The sequence below is a fragment of the Pholcus phalangioides genome, unplaced genomic scaffold, assembly GCF_987345545.1.
Source record: "Pholcus phalangioides strain wild (caught in Gottingen) unplaced genomic scaffold, Ppha-v1.0 ptg000004l_1, whole genome shotgun sequence".
Taxonomy (NCBI): Eukaryota; Metazoa; Arthropoda; class Arachnida; order Araneae; family Pholcidae; genus Pholcus; species Pholcus phalangioides.
The window spans coordinates 22,780,807-22,795,281 of NW_028301597.1; the positions used below are offsets into that span (position 1 = coordinate 22,780,807).

The 14,475-nt window shown below is 35.0% G+C and overlaps 1 protein-coding gene across 1 annotated transcript in view; it reads right to left on the bottom strand.

Annotated features, from left to right (window-relative positions):
* The window catches only part of LOC149086772 (nose resistant to fluoxetine protein 6-like), a 52,877-nt gene that overhangs the window by 1,021 nt on the left and 37,381 nt on the right, over positions 1-14,475 (bottom strand). Inside the window, exons 7-12 of the mRNA XM_089231821.1 lie at positions 10,240-10,333; positions 10,049-10,132; positions 7,275-7,440; positions 5,816-5,895; positions 5,253-5,683; positions 164-306 (exon numbers count right to left, since the gene is read on the bottom strand). Coding sequence (XP_089087947.1) covers positions 164-306; positions 5,253-5,683; positions 5,816-5,895; positions 7,275-7,440; positions 10,049-10,132; positions 10,240-10,333 — 998 coding nt within the window. The remainder of the gene's footprint in view (positions 1-163; positions 307-5,252; positions 5,684-5,815; positions 5,896-7,274; positions 7,441-10,048; positions 10,133-10,239; positions 10,334-14,475) is intronic.

Genomic DNA, 14,475 nt, shown 5'->3' on the forward strand with positions numbered 1-14,475 from the left:
ATCTGCATTTCAAGCTGACAGCTAATCGAGAAATAAGTGTCCCTTTCTTCAATTTTGTAAATCAGGCAACCCTTATAGAAAGTGTTTTTTCACGTAAAACCACATTTGAGGAGGTTACAACAGCAATATACGAAAATTGAGAATTAGAAAAACCCCTTCTTACATGTGCTTTATGCTCACTGTACATCATGACTCTGGTACTCCCTATATACATATGCTGAGTAATAGGATGGATGAGGTACGCCATAAACGTCAGCCTGCTTAGAGGAACGAACGCTTGCCAGCTCAGAATCGATGTGATAATTCCTAAAACACATTGTGAACAACAATCGTATCAAAAATTATGACAAAAATAGCTAGTAACAGAAAAATATATTAATTTTTCAATTAAATCTGCTGTTAATTTTTAATGCTATCTAGACCTTTAACCCTTAAATGGTAAAACTTTTATTTCATGTTCATTATTCTTTCGATTTGAGAGCTGAAAAGAAACAATTTTTTTTTGTAATACATATTAAAATACAAGAATGTGTAAGTGGTATACCGCAGTGATATTCTTCAACATTTTTACCACTGCCACCCAGTAAAAAGTAGTTCACCAACTTCGTGGACCGGCAAAAAATGAATAAATTTGAGAAATAATTTGTGGATAAGCAAAAAAAAAGGCGAAATAATTTACGAACCGAAAGTAAATAGGAAAAATACCTAATTTGAAGCCAGACAAAACATAAAGAAATGGGAGAAAATGCGGAAAAGCAAAAGAAAAAAAGAGAAAAATAATTTACGGACAGATAAATAATAAATAAGTGAGACAAATATATATATATATATATATATATAACTTGTGATGACAGCAAAAAATGAATAAATGACAGAAATAATTTGAGAAATTATTAATTAAAAAAATAATAAGTAGGAGAAATAATTTGCGGGTGCTGACGGTTGACAGAAGGGAAAATCAATACACATATACGCTATAATATTTAATAAATCTAAAATTATATAGCAACTAATATGAACTGGTTGGAATGTTTAGTAAACGATGTAACATCACACACACAGCAATATGAGCTTGAAAAACGCATTTAAGTTAGCTACTTTATAAATTTTGATCAAATTCTCAATGAAAGAAACTTTCTTAATTCTTCACGGATTCATGAACAAATATAAAAATTCTAAAAAACACCCGAGCTAATTCAATCGAAACTTTAGTTTTAAAAAAAATCCATGCATATTAATAAGCACATGAATGATGGTGGACGTCATAATATCGTTTTCGACCATTAATTGAATATTATAAGTTAAACTGGAGCCATAATAAAGCTTCATTTCTATTAGAGATAAGTTTTTTTTTGATGCTCGAGTCTATTCAAAACTATTTAGTAGAAAAAAAAGAAAAGTAAAGCTTCTATTGACGAAGAATTTTAAAACTGATTTATTAAAAATCCTTTTAAAGAGCTTCTGAGTGTTTAGTTTTAATCCTATTGGGCAGAAACGAACATCGGATCGTGAAACGCAATTACTTTCAAGCTCTCAAGAATATTTTAAAAAGAATTTTCCTATTGCTTTTTTTTTAAAATGTATTTTTTCCCGTCTTGTTTGTTTGGAGATGGTTATTTATTTTGAAGCAATTAGTTTCCACATTAAGTATCTAAATACTTTACTTGAAAGGGTAAATACTTGAGGAAATTAAAAAAAATAAAATTCCCACATCGAAGAAAATCTTCTAGAACTAATTTCATCTTGAGAATAGTGTTTCCGACTTGGCAAGAGTCGTGCCAAAAATTCAAAAAAAAAACAACTTTCTAATTCAAATCCTGTTGGAAAATTCCTTTTTTTTACATGTATGTTCAAAATCTTGTTTCCTTTCGTAAATAAATGCGTCTTTTTTAAAGAGCTGTAATTGATTGTCGCAATTAAGTTCGTAATTAATCGCAAAGTCAAGTTCGTTATCTTCTTTGAATTCTGGGAATTACTAACAAGAGGCTGTATTTGCCGTTGGTATTTACATGAGGAGAATGTTTCTTGTTTAATAAGTGTTTCTCTCTCTCTCTCAAACTTTGTGAAAGTGGAAATATAGCATTCAGCGTGATCCGATGAATTTAGATAGGCAGTGTGGTTTTTATTATATACCGGCTTTCATTCTTATTTTCAAAAACCTCTTTGGAATGATATTGATACTGAAAAAGTTGTGATCACATAAGATTATGAGATAAATGTTCCATGAGAGGACATATACAGGATTGACCAAAAACAACTAGACAATTAATCACGGCACTTTGACAACTTTTCACAAGAGTATGGAGTTTTCACCAAAGTTTGTGTCACCAATTTCATTCACAGCAATTCGGCGAGGAAAATCATCCAAAATTTCGAGATATTTAGCATTTTCCATGAGAAACATAGATATACAAATGAAATTACATATTCTATGTGACAGGGTGAAAAAAAACCCTAGGGTGAAAAAAAAAACCCATCAAAATTTCCCCGGGAAAAATGTAATTTTCACGTACATACATTTTCTTGCATTCTACAAAGAACTATTCTGATTATAATTGTGCATCTATACACATCTGTTGTATCTTTAAATTATGGCATCTTAGAAATTACTTGGTAAATGCTCAGAAACAATTCCAAGGAGTTGAAATACTGTTAATTGATTATAGATGAATTCTTGAAACATTGTAATTTTTGAAATATCATTGCATCACAAGCCTGAAAAATCATGTTAATACATGCATGAGCACCTTGGTGCATGAACTGAAAAGCTATGCATCCACAAAATTTTGGTTTTCTGTTCCAGTTTATGTTAGTGGGTTTACAAGATTTAAACTAGTTCAGAATCCGACTACCTTAAATTACTTTTATTAAAAATTACTTTAATAAACATCTTATTCAATCGCAAATCAAATGAAAAAAAATCGTGTCGATTGGTTAATTTGTTCTTTTGAAATAAAAGAAAGAAATAATGAATTATAAAATAAATGTGTAGAAGAAAAAGCATTTCTAACGCGATTTTCTCAGATTGCAGTTTTTAAGTTCATCTATAAGACTGAAAAAAAAAACAACCACTACTGCCCCAAAAATTCTGAAATTTTGCAAAAATGTTTATTCGACATGTATTAGTAAAATTACACTTCGAGCGACTGATTAAAGGGAAGTATTTTTAAAAAATTTTGAATTCAGATTTTTGAAATTTATATACCTTTTCAAAGTTTAAAAATTTATGAAAATCTAACGATATAGGGTCAGATCTATTAACTATCTGGGTCAGACATTCACGCTTGAGGTTCATTTTATTAATACACATGTCGGATAAACATTTTTGTAAAATTTTATAATCTTTAGTGCAGAAAATTGTTTGGATGAACTCAAAAACTACAATCTGAGTTCATTCATGACACTATCCATCTACAATCGCATTCAAAGTGTTTTTTTTTTATACGTTTAAACTATAATTAATCGCTTCTTTTATTTTAGAAGAACAAATTAACGGATTGACATGACATTTGATTTACAATCGAATGAAATATTTTTGAAGTCGTTTTTGAGAAATCTTCAAGTGTCGTGATACCCTTAAGTACGCTTGAAAACTTGATTTCATTAAACATCATCAGAAGAAAGAATAACAGATCTTATAGACATCTATTATCAAGGAAAATTTTTAAGAAGTTCTCATTTTCAAGGAAACATATTTCCTTTATATTATGCTGAGGTGAACTCGGAAAGAAAAGTCACATATTGTCTCCGAGGGAATCGGACTCAGGCTCTTTTGCATACCAGGCGAGCATGCTACCATCTACACCAGTGATTCCCAACATGGGCGTTAACACCCCCTTGGGGGCGCTGGAAAGTTTCAGGGGGCGGTAGAAGCTACGGGTATAACATAGGATCCTATGGGTGAGATTGCGTTGGGGGGCGATGGGAGAAAAAAATTTCTGAAGAAGGGGGCGCGATGGGACAAAAAAGGTTGGGAAACTATGATCTACACCAGTGGTTCTCAACCTGGGGCTATATGGCCCCCCTTACGGTCCTGAAATATTCTAAGGGGGCCACGAGTGAAAATTCGGTGAAAGGGGAGCCATGACATGTGTGAAGGGGGCCACAGAGAGTTGTGAAGAATTTGAGCTTTCAACTGAAATATGAGGGGAGAAAATGTTACTACTTTCAGAATCCAACAGAACTGTCCATAGAACCAGGGCCATCTTAATCCACGGGCCTATGCGGGGGTATAGCCTAGGGACTATCCTGCTTTGGGAGGCCCTACATGATGAGATTCGGTTTTATAATTTTCGAATATAAGTACGTAATCACTTCCAGCTAAATATGAGGTGCCAGAACATTACTTTGGATGGGGGACCCATGATGTTGAGACAGCAATGCATAAAACCCTTCACAAGAAGGAAGCTCACTGAACACTAGTCCAGGGTAGGCACGGAGCCAGGGTGATGTGTCAGGAGGGTCGATTGTAGGTTCATTATGTGGATCATTCCATATTTTACACATTTCATTTGACTCTTGGAGGGGATGAGCATTTACCTTCTGGATCCATGCTTGGCCCAGGATTCCAGAATTAAATTTTATTCATAAAATATTTGTTCATTATAAATTTAGTTTTGATTAAATTCAATTCAGTAAGTAGAAAGGTTCTTGATCTGGGATGAGCGGGGGGGGGCATGGGAAGGAAATATCGTCCAAAGGGGTGCCATGGACTGAAAAAGGTTGAGAAACACTGATCTACACCAATGGAGACACGACCCTGCGTTCTTTATTCCACGCACTGTGTCGTGACGCGCTGAAGTAGAGGCATTAATAGCACTTCTTAACTTCAGGAAATACTCCCCAGGTGGCACGGTAGATAGAGATAGTCGATTTTTTCCTCAGCCTAAGATATCAAGGAAACAGATATTTTCTGGATATTATACTAAGGTGAACTCAGAAAGAAAAGTTATCCTGTCTCCGCCAGGACTCTCGAACCCTCGAACCCATACCCTCTTGCATACGGGGCAAAAATGATGAGTTTTCATGTTGTTATTAAATTAATTGTTATTAATTAAAATCCGAATCCATTGCATAAACTTTAATGGAAACCAAACAAGCATACTATGATTTTGTTTTCAATATTTGTGAGTTTTTAAAAGGTCGAGTAACTTTTGGTTCACCCTCAAAACTCGATGTCAGAGAAAATTGCTCAACTACGAATATACTTAAAGAGAATATGAGAAATTAAAGATCAACAGAAAATAAGCTACCTCCATTTCCGGTGCAACAGCAGATGGTGACCCATCCCAATGCCAGTGCCCAGACTAGTTTACACGTGCTGGCGTACAAGGTAGACAAGGCTAGAGATGGCACGTTACCCTGGTTCCAATCGTATACCCCGTACAACACAGCCAGGGCCATCACGATCGAGACCAGCCAACCGACAACGTTCGCGACCAAAGGAATTTTTAGTTTTGGTTGAGTGGACAATATGTATCCCACAGCCATTCCTATGCAGTAAGTTCCAACGTGAAGATACGTCCTGAAGTAGCCACGGTCAACGTAATGGTTGATGTCATCTGGATGAGGATATGCGTATATGGCTGTAGGGGTGAGTTCATAATACACGTGGTTGAAAGCGGCCGCGGCGATGCTGAGGCCTAATATGGAGCCAATAATCAGCAAGGCTATACGTGGGTGTCTAGATAGGAGAGAAAATACAGAAGCGTAAATAATGAAATCGTTAATGAAAATTATGATTGGAAACCTCAAAAATATTTTCAATCTTCGAAAATAACGGAAAATATCGTGAATAATAAAAGGTTACACTTACTTTTTAATAGGTATTACAACTAGCAATGCCAAGATGTACAGATGGGTGTCGACCGGCACGTACCAAAGCCACTGAAGACACTGAAAAGATATATCTTTGAAAAACACTTTCAAGCTGCAAATAAACGTTGAAATGAAAAAACGCGTCTGTCTTTTACTCTTAGCGTGCTCCCATCATCCCATAATCTCCAGGGAAGATCTAAATCTTTATTCAAAGAAATTTTTCAACACGTTTTTTCCAAGTTCTTAAAATGATGTACAGATGGGTGTACACACACACATATATATATATATATATATATATGTTAGTTTTCATTTATTTTTTATTATTTCTGTATTCTCTAACGGGTTTATTTGTACTATGTAAGATGATTATACATTGTTGTGTATTGCCAGAGTGTCTGCTTGTCCTCACTCAATATTTTGTTGATGATTGTGGGATCGAACCTGGATTTTATGTTTCTATCACATCTTTTTTGTTTGATTGTATTTTACTATAAAACCTGTACAAAACGGTACGTCAAGAAATAATATTCGATTTCGGCCAGGTTTTCATTTTATAAAGGTGTGTGTACATACACACATAAAAGCGTCAATCAATAAAGGGACTATTTTCTGATTCGTCCGTAAGACAGGTTTCCGTCTCATACAGTGTCCTTCTTAAGTAGGTTTCCGGCCAACAAAACGCCTCGGCTTACGAAGTTTTAGGCTAACGAACGTTATTCCCGAACGAATTATCTTCGTCAGGCAAAGTATCACTGCATTTGCAACAAATGAATACCAGTGCCATCTACCTTTTAATAAAAGAGAACCGAGGGGAAATTTTTTCTATGCCACGCAGCCGTTTTTGACAGCAGTTTTTCTCTGACTATTCAGGCAGCCAGGGATTAAAAGTGATTTTCTTCATAAATCTGACTATTAGTATATTTATACTAGTTATTTCACTTGAACTGCTCTTTGCTTCACTATATTGATTGGCATTGACATTTTATCCTAACACAGGAACACATGTTAAACTTCAGGTTGGTCTTCTTTTCCCTACACTTTTAGCTAGAGCTCCTTTAAATACTAGGCTTACTCACCAACCAGCTTGAAGTGGAATAATTATCATTTCGGACAATTTAGGTGCCTAGAAAGGAGAGTGGACTCATTATCCTCCATTTTTGAACGCAAAACTGGTTTTGGCGCTCAAAGTGATGTCTAATCGTTAAAAAAGCAGGATAGTCTCTGACGATAATACTGATGTCACACTTCACTCAAAGATGGCGGATGAGTCAGCCTAGGGGTTGAAGGAGCTCTATAGCAATCGCAGATCCCTGTCCTGTTCTTTTTCTGTTCCAAACCAGTTTTTTGTTCCAAGATGGAGGTCGATGTGTCCACTGCCCTTTATCGACGCTTTACCTTCAGTGAATGTCTTAAATTAAGCTGTGGATATGAGTATATAGGTACCATTTACTCACCATTTCCTCAGAAGGAACAAAGTTATTGAAGTACAATAAGTTCGTCCACCAGTTCTTTCTGCATTTATCCACGAGTTTCCCGACTGTTTCTTTCCATATCGGACCATTTCCCATGAGAGGAGTGAGGAAAGCAAAAGCGATGACGGACATGAATGGCGGTGTCAACCTGAAATATTACCAACGGCACCATTTTTCATGAAATTCATATGAGGTGAAATACGAAAATAGTAAAGCCTTCTCCGATAACCGAAATCAACGTTACCGAAGTTTTTGTTTGCTAACGGGTAGTGTTAGCCTCCCCGTTAGGGTCCCGAATAAAAATAAGTACGCTTTCTTGTTTTCTAGTTCTCAAGCTTGCGATACAGTTGACAAATTTTTTACCTCTACAGGCAACTGATGAAGCATATCAGGCTTTTTCCGCGCCGATGATACTTACTATGATCGACTTGAGACTTTATATTGATATTTTTCGTCAATTGGCTTGTCATTTTTCACCTATCGCAAGCTTAAAAAACCATGGAAGAAAAAGGTTGACTTATACACCGATCTCTGGCCTGGCTGGTGAAGTGTCGAATAAGCTTGCCAAACTGCTCGAAAATCTTCCAGAATAATACAACTAACGATGGCCACAAAAGCCTGATACGCACAAAGAAAATGAATAACCAACATGAATGATAATTTTTAAGAATATACAGATTTATTCTAAATTCATGGGACAAACTTTAAAATGTGATCAAACTTGTTTAAGACTCGCATCTTAAACAAGCATTTTTGATCATAGAATGTGTGGACAAATCTCAATGACAAAGGCTGTGAGGGTGTTTTTAGAGATCGTGCAAGAGCACTTTACCGAAAGCAAATATCATATTTTTCTGACGGATAAGCTGCGATATGTGCTATCAAACACGATCGAATGGTCACGGTTATAATTGGATTCTACGGGCTTATTTAGGGGGTGAAAAAAAAATTTCTGAAGAAGGAGGCGATGGAACAAAAAAATTTGTAAAACTATGGTGCAGAGCATTTCAAATGTAGTAGGCTTTCTCATGTTGTAATTTGGGTAACGTAAATTCTGCCGCAAGCCACCACTTGATCACTTGTACCACTTGATAATTTTTTTAAGCAGCATAACCCTTATGGTCATTGCACCAAATAAAAAACAAACTCCGATCCGATCCGAGGGTACACATGCACCCTGGAATGATTGATAGCACATATCACACCAAATCCTTCGGAAAAATATGTTTGTTTTTAGTGAAGTTCTGTTGCGCACTCTCTAAAAACACCCTCTACCATCTTTGCAATTGCGGTTCGACCACACATTTTATGACCAAAACTGTATGTTTATGTGTCTTACATCACCGCTTAAAGTTTGTCTCATAAATTTAGAATCACCCTGAAGATTTGGATTTAATTGCTCAATGATGAGTTTTTGACACTAACAACAGCTCAGATTTTTGCCCAATAATTGGTGAAAAACACGCATGCACGCACGCACACAAATTGGATTGGTAGTGGTATTTTGCAATTCTTACATATTTGGTTTCAACTAGTTTGATCAAACCGATTTTCTACCGGAAATAAACCATCAATAACGGTCACACATTCCGAGGCGTATAAGTAAAAGCTTCAAGGTCTGTCCATATCAAGAAATTTGATGCCGCAGGACAAAAGACATTTGACCTGACGTGGACCCGATAAAGGCGTGTATTTTCACACATTGCGTGTAGGACTTCACTCATCTCAAGAGGGTAAGCTCATTAAAATCCAAGCACTGCTGCCCCGTGCAATCTAATGATTTCGGTGAACCTTACTAGATTCATTTAATTTTACGTTCCCGTAATCATAGTTCATGTGTTGAAACCATGATCAGGAAATAGTGTTGAAACATGGGTATTACCAGCAATGTTTCAAACAACGAATCCGTGCGAGATAATCAATCGTTAATGGTTTGGTGGCTATAAATGATTCTGATACTCTGAGGTCTTTCCAAGTTCAAGAACTCTTGATCGTTTATAATCATATCAACGCATTCAGTTCATTTGTTCGATGTCATTAAATTGAGCATGTCTTATAGACTCTTACATGTTAGCTATGGCGTTACGATTAAAGTAAATGCTTGTCCAAGACGGTGCTTTGAATTGCGCATGGGGCATTGATGTTTGAAGCCGTTGTGGATATGTATTGAGATGTTTAGCTCTCTAGACTTGAGCTGGTCAGTAAGCCGATTCGCAATTGCGCCAAAATTATGCTACTCATGAATGAGAGTGGATGCAGGGTCCGACTCTGACTTTATGCTGCCCCGGCCCTGCACAAAAGCAGTATTAGGGACTTCCCCTCGACTGCGGTTGAAGAGGTTTGATACGTCAGCAAATATGTTGTTTGTAAGCACATCCCAAAAAGAATATCCACTATTTCAAAAATGAGAAATAAAATGTAAAGTTCTCCATGAAATATATATCTTACGATAAATACTTTTTCCCTGTTGTCCCTCTTGTTAAGACACCCTACATTAATTTCACTAATTCCGAAAACTAAACATTTTGCTGATCAAAAATATTTTTAATAAAAACTTTTACATTAAAAATATACCGATGGGTCGAAAAATTTATTGTATTTAAATTTTATCGTATTGTTGATTTCGGATCGTGGCTGAAAAAGTTAGGAACAACTGAATTAAGGGGAAAAAACTTCCTTTCTCTCTTCCTTTATACAATTTATGGAAATGAATTAAAAAAGCAAAAATTTTTGTTATGTGAGACTTTCAATGTTACCTCCATAATCTTCTAAAAATATAGAGCCCGACATTGAAATCCCTGTCTCTGATTTTCATTCGTACATAAATCACCAGCACAGCACTGGAATGGGATGAGAAAGAGAAAAAAATTACATTATCTCTAACACATTAGATAACAGAGAAACGCTTTGAGAAAAGATGAATGAAATACTCGATAACTGTACTTACCTTATAAAGAAGAATGTTTCAACATTGAGGAAACCATTCAATATGAATTGGAAAGCAATATCTTTCCCCATGTCTCTCACCAGCAAGAGAGAATCTGGAACATGAATCAATTATATGAAACTTTAGTCGCAGATATGAATTTGAAAAGTTATCGTTACAATATTCATTACCGACATCGATATCGATAAATTTTTACTAAAGACCCTCAATCAAACGGTATGAGACGCGTGAGCGTAATATGGTCATGCTAAGTTTCAGTGATATTAAGTGAAGCCTAATTGGGAAAAATTAGTATGATGATAGAAAACAACTTGGATGTTGCAAAGAGGAAATAAAGGTAATTTAAAAAGTCTGTCTCAACGAAAAATATGAAAAAGTTAGTTTCTCAAAAATTATTCGAAAGAGTAGGCCAGTTTGTGTTTTCTCTTTAACTTACTTAATTTAAACAAATTAAATAATTTTTTTAGCAAAACATTTTTAAAAAAATAGTAAATTACGAAAAAGAATATATACCGGAAAAATATAATACATAATAATACAAAACTTTCAAACCAAAAACCGAAATAAATATTGAAAAAAAAAATACCAAAGATAAAACGAATCGTTTAAGAAGCAAAAGCACTATAAAAAATGTTATGACCTGATAAAAGAAAAGAAGGAAAAATTAGAACTTTTTACACGAACTTTCTGCTCAAGAAAACCGTCCATATAGTCGTGAATATGCAGTTCAACACATAGTCTTAAAATTAATCAATGACAAATGATAATCATCAACATATTCCCACAATACCTATATCATAAAACGTGTATTACATGAAGTTAAATTATGATGTTTGCAGTCGAAAAAGTACAATAACCTGCACATGCAGCAATTTAGGAATCGAAAATATACTGAACAATACAATTTGAAATGAAATAGAAACAAAGCTTTAAAAAAAGAACAACGTGTATTTTTTTTACATTTTGGAACAACACTGAACTTACACCAAACTACGCATCGCCTAACCAATAAATAAATAAAATAAGTTTGATAAAATAAGTGCCTCATTTCAAAGCACACAATAGTAAAAAACCTCTTCATCGGATTCCGCTGAAAATAAGAAAGTATAAAAAATTGCCCATTTCATGCGTATGTCTATTATTATGTGTTGAAATTTACCGAGATGTCTACAGCCTTTACTTCTCATCAATATTGTAATACTTTGGGAACGATTCAATGAAATGATAGAAAGAATTTTCAAAGACCCTTCACAAGAACCGAAAATCTCCAAGAGTTTTTCCAGCATTGCAAGTACTAGTTTGCTCAATGCCGTACTTTAGTGAGGGAATTAGAATGGTAATGGTTCTCTTTTGGGAATATTTAGATACTTTGCCATGAAGCTTAAGCAGTTATAAGTATAAATATTAGTAATAGACTGTTTAAATAACTCATTCATACTGAAATCGTGCATATTTCATGAATAAATGTAAATCAAATACATTTCTAAATTTACTTTCAGAGCACTTTCGGAAAGTTATTTATCCAATCTTACTTCAAAAAAAAAAAAAAAAATGGAACGTAAAATACAAAATGCATTTTACATGCAAATTATATTGAAAAAAAAGAAGAAAGTTGCATTTTTTTTTATGCATAAGAGAAAAATATTTAGAAAAAACTTAAATGCAACGTTGTATGCATTCTATTTACTGAGTTGCAAAAGCCTACTTCGACAAACAAAGTTAATGATTTTTGAAACGTTTTCCGATAATCGATCCCAATTATTTACAACATGTATAAAATATTAACCGTGCAGGAAACGATCGAATTCTTTCTCACTTGAGAAAAGTTTGAATTTCTCACGTTTGTACAATACGTACAATATTTTACAAATGGGAATCGATATATTTCTCTACTACCCCTAACGAGCTACGTATTTTGCTGCTATAAATTTATATCTATTATCCCCATATATTTAAACATTAACAAAAGAAGTTATGAGTTCGGATGCATATATGTCTGGAAAAAAAAAATGGACGGGGGGTATTTTTTGTATATCTGTACTTTCCTTTGGCAGTCGAAGTATTCGATTATTCCTACTTCCTTTACCAAGACACGAAAATCCGAACCAAATATTTCTTTTATGGAAAGCGTTTTCCCAAGTTCTTCCTGAACCATAAATTTTTTACAATCTCTATCGCTATCGAAAGGCCAAAAACCCAGGCTATGTAAGGAAAGGCCCCCACAGTCAGAATCGAAGTGTTATTTTTTATGACTCCTGACAAGGTTACTGTTGCGGTATATACGAGCATATATTCTTACGGTCCCTGGTATAGTTAAAGAGATATCCTTGCCATCTTCATTTCGTCACGTAGAAAATATAAATAGGCAAAAATAAAAATAAAAAAATAAAGAAATCGTCCAGCTTATTTTATGTTGCTCAGAGTGATGATGCTAGTAAAAATAGCGGACGGTTTTCATTGCGATTTGATTTTTTGCTTCTGCTAGATGCGTAGAGTTTTATCGGTGTGAGACTGAATAAAGGAAAATTGGCTCAGAGTTTGCGTTGTATTATATGGTTATAGTGTGACTGACTTTCTGGGTTTTGTTTTCAAGTGTTATTGGGAGGTAAATAAAATGATATGAATTTTATAATAAAGGAGATTCGTCTGCTATGAAGAGTGCGGAAACGGGAAAAAGATAAATAATAACAAAAACTGTGTATTAAAAATTCACTTGTCCGGATTTCAACAAACCTGACTGGTATTGTGTTTGAATTGTGCGATAATGGCGTATCCCCGCGAAATCTTACAGAATACATTTAGTGCGATATTCGCGTTGCCCGCGGCTAGAGGTTCAAATTGAAGTAGGGCGAGTTGCAGTGATTTAACCGAGTGATTTTACTGAAGAAATGTCATACGTATTTTTTTTCCCACGTTTATAGTGGTTAGCTGTTTGTTTCTCTGTTTCTCCTGTGAAATATCATTTCTCGACAAATGGTAGGCACGAAAATATTGTATTTCACACCCACGGTCATTTCGAATTCGGACATATATCATAAAGAGCAGTACGTATGCGCTATAGGACTAGACGTACTCCTATATCTTCTAGTACTTCTATTACAGTATGGTAAAGTATGACATCCACGTCTGACATCTGAGTAATTTTCGGAGACATAATATTCCAGCTTACAGACTTTCCAGCTAGGAAACTTCGGTGATCCCGGCTTTCAAACTTTTCATCTAGAAAAATTCAGTGACGTAATATTCCGACTTCGAGATTCTTCATTTAATTAATTTAGAGACATAATATTCCAGTTTATAGGATTTCCATATAAGAAATTTCAGAGCATAAGAAATGAGAGGATATTCCGGTTTACATAATCTTTATTGGAGAAATTTCAAACGCGTAATATTCCAGCTCAAAGAATTTTCATCTCAAATTTAGTAACATAAAATTCCAGCTTACAGAACTTTCATCTAAGAACTCTAGCTTACAAAATGTTAAGCAAAATAAGAAAGTCAGAAATTTCAGCAATGCGATATTCTGGCTTACAGAATTTTCTGGCAATATTTCACGTATCTCATTTATACACTGTGACATTTTCAATTTTACTACAAACAGTTAACATTAACGTTAAAAGAACTCACATCACATGTTTATGATGCTTGGCTCAGATAGGAGAATCTGGGGGATAGCATTGTTTGCAGAACTTTGTTAAACTATAAAAATTAATTTATTAATAAAAAATACCGCTTTTCTTAAATAAAAAAAAGTAACGCATTTTTTACGTATATGTTTTAACTCAGTTATAACGGCGATAGATACTTCGGCTATAAGCTCAATAACTGGTGGTCCCGACTGATTTCCTTATAGACTAATGTTGGAGCCCTGCTTATAACATCGATTTCCCGGTCATTTTTAAAGCTTTTTCCCCATTGCATCATACAGGATGTCCTGTAAGTCTCAATCCGGCTATTTTCCTATCAACTGTTTGTCGTTGAGGTATGGCTCTAATTGAATTGCTGAGGGACCATTCAAGTATTACGTAAGCAGATTTTCAGCCATTTTTGACCCCCCGCCCCTGTCAGCAAAACACTGCCCCCCCCCCCGTTCGCAAAATTTCGTCAGCAGCTTAGAATATTTCATATCTTCAAAAAGGGGTGGTTGATGACGTAAGCAACCTTCAAACCCCCCTCTCCCCCTTGCGATCAAAAGTCAGCAAATCTGAAACCCCCCCCCCCGATGCTGACGTAATA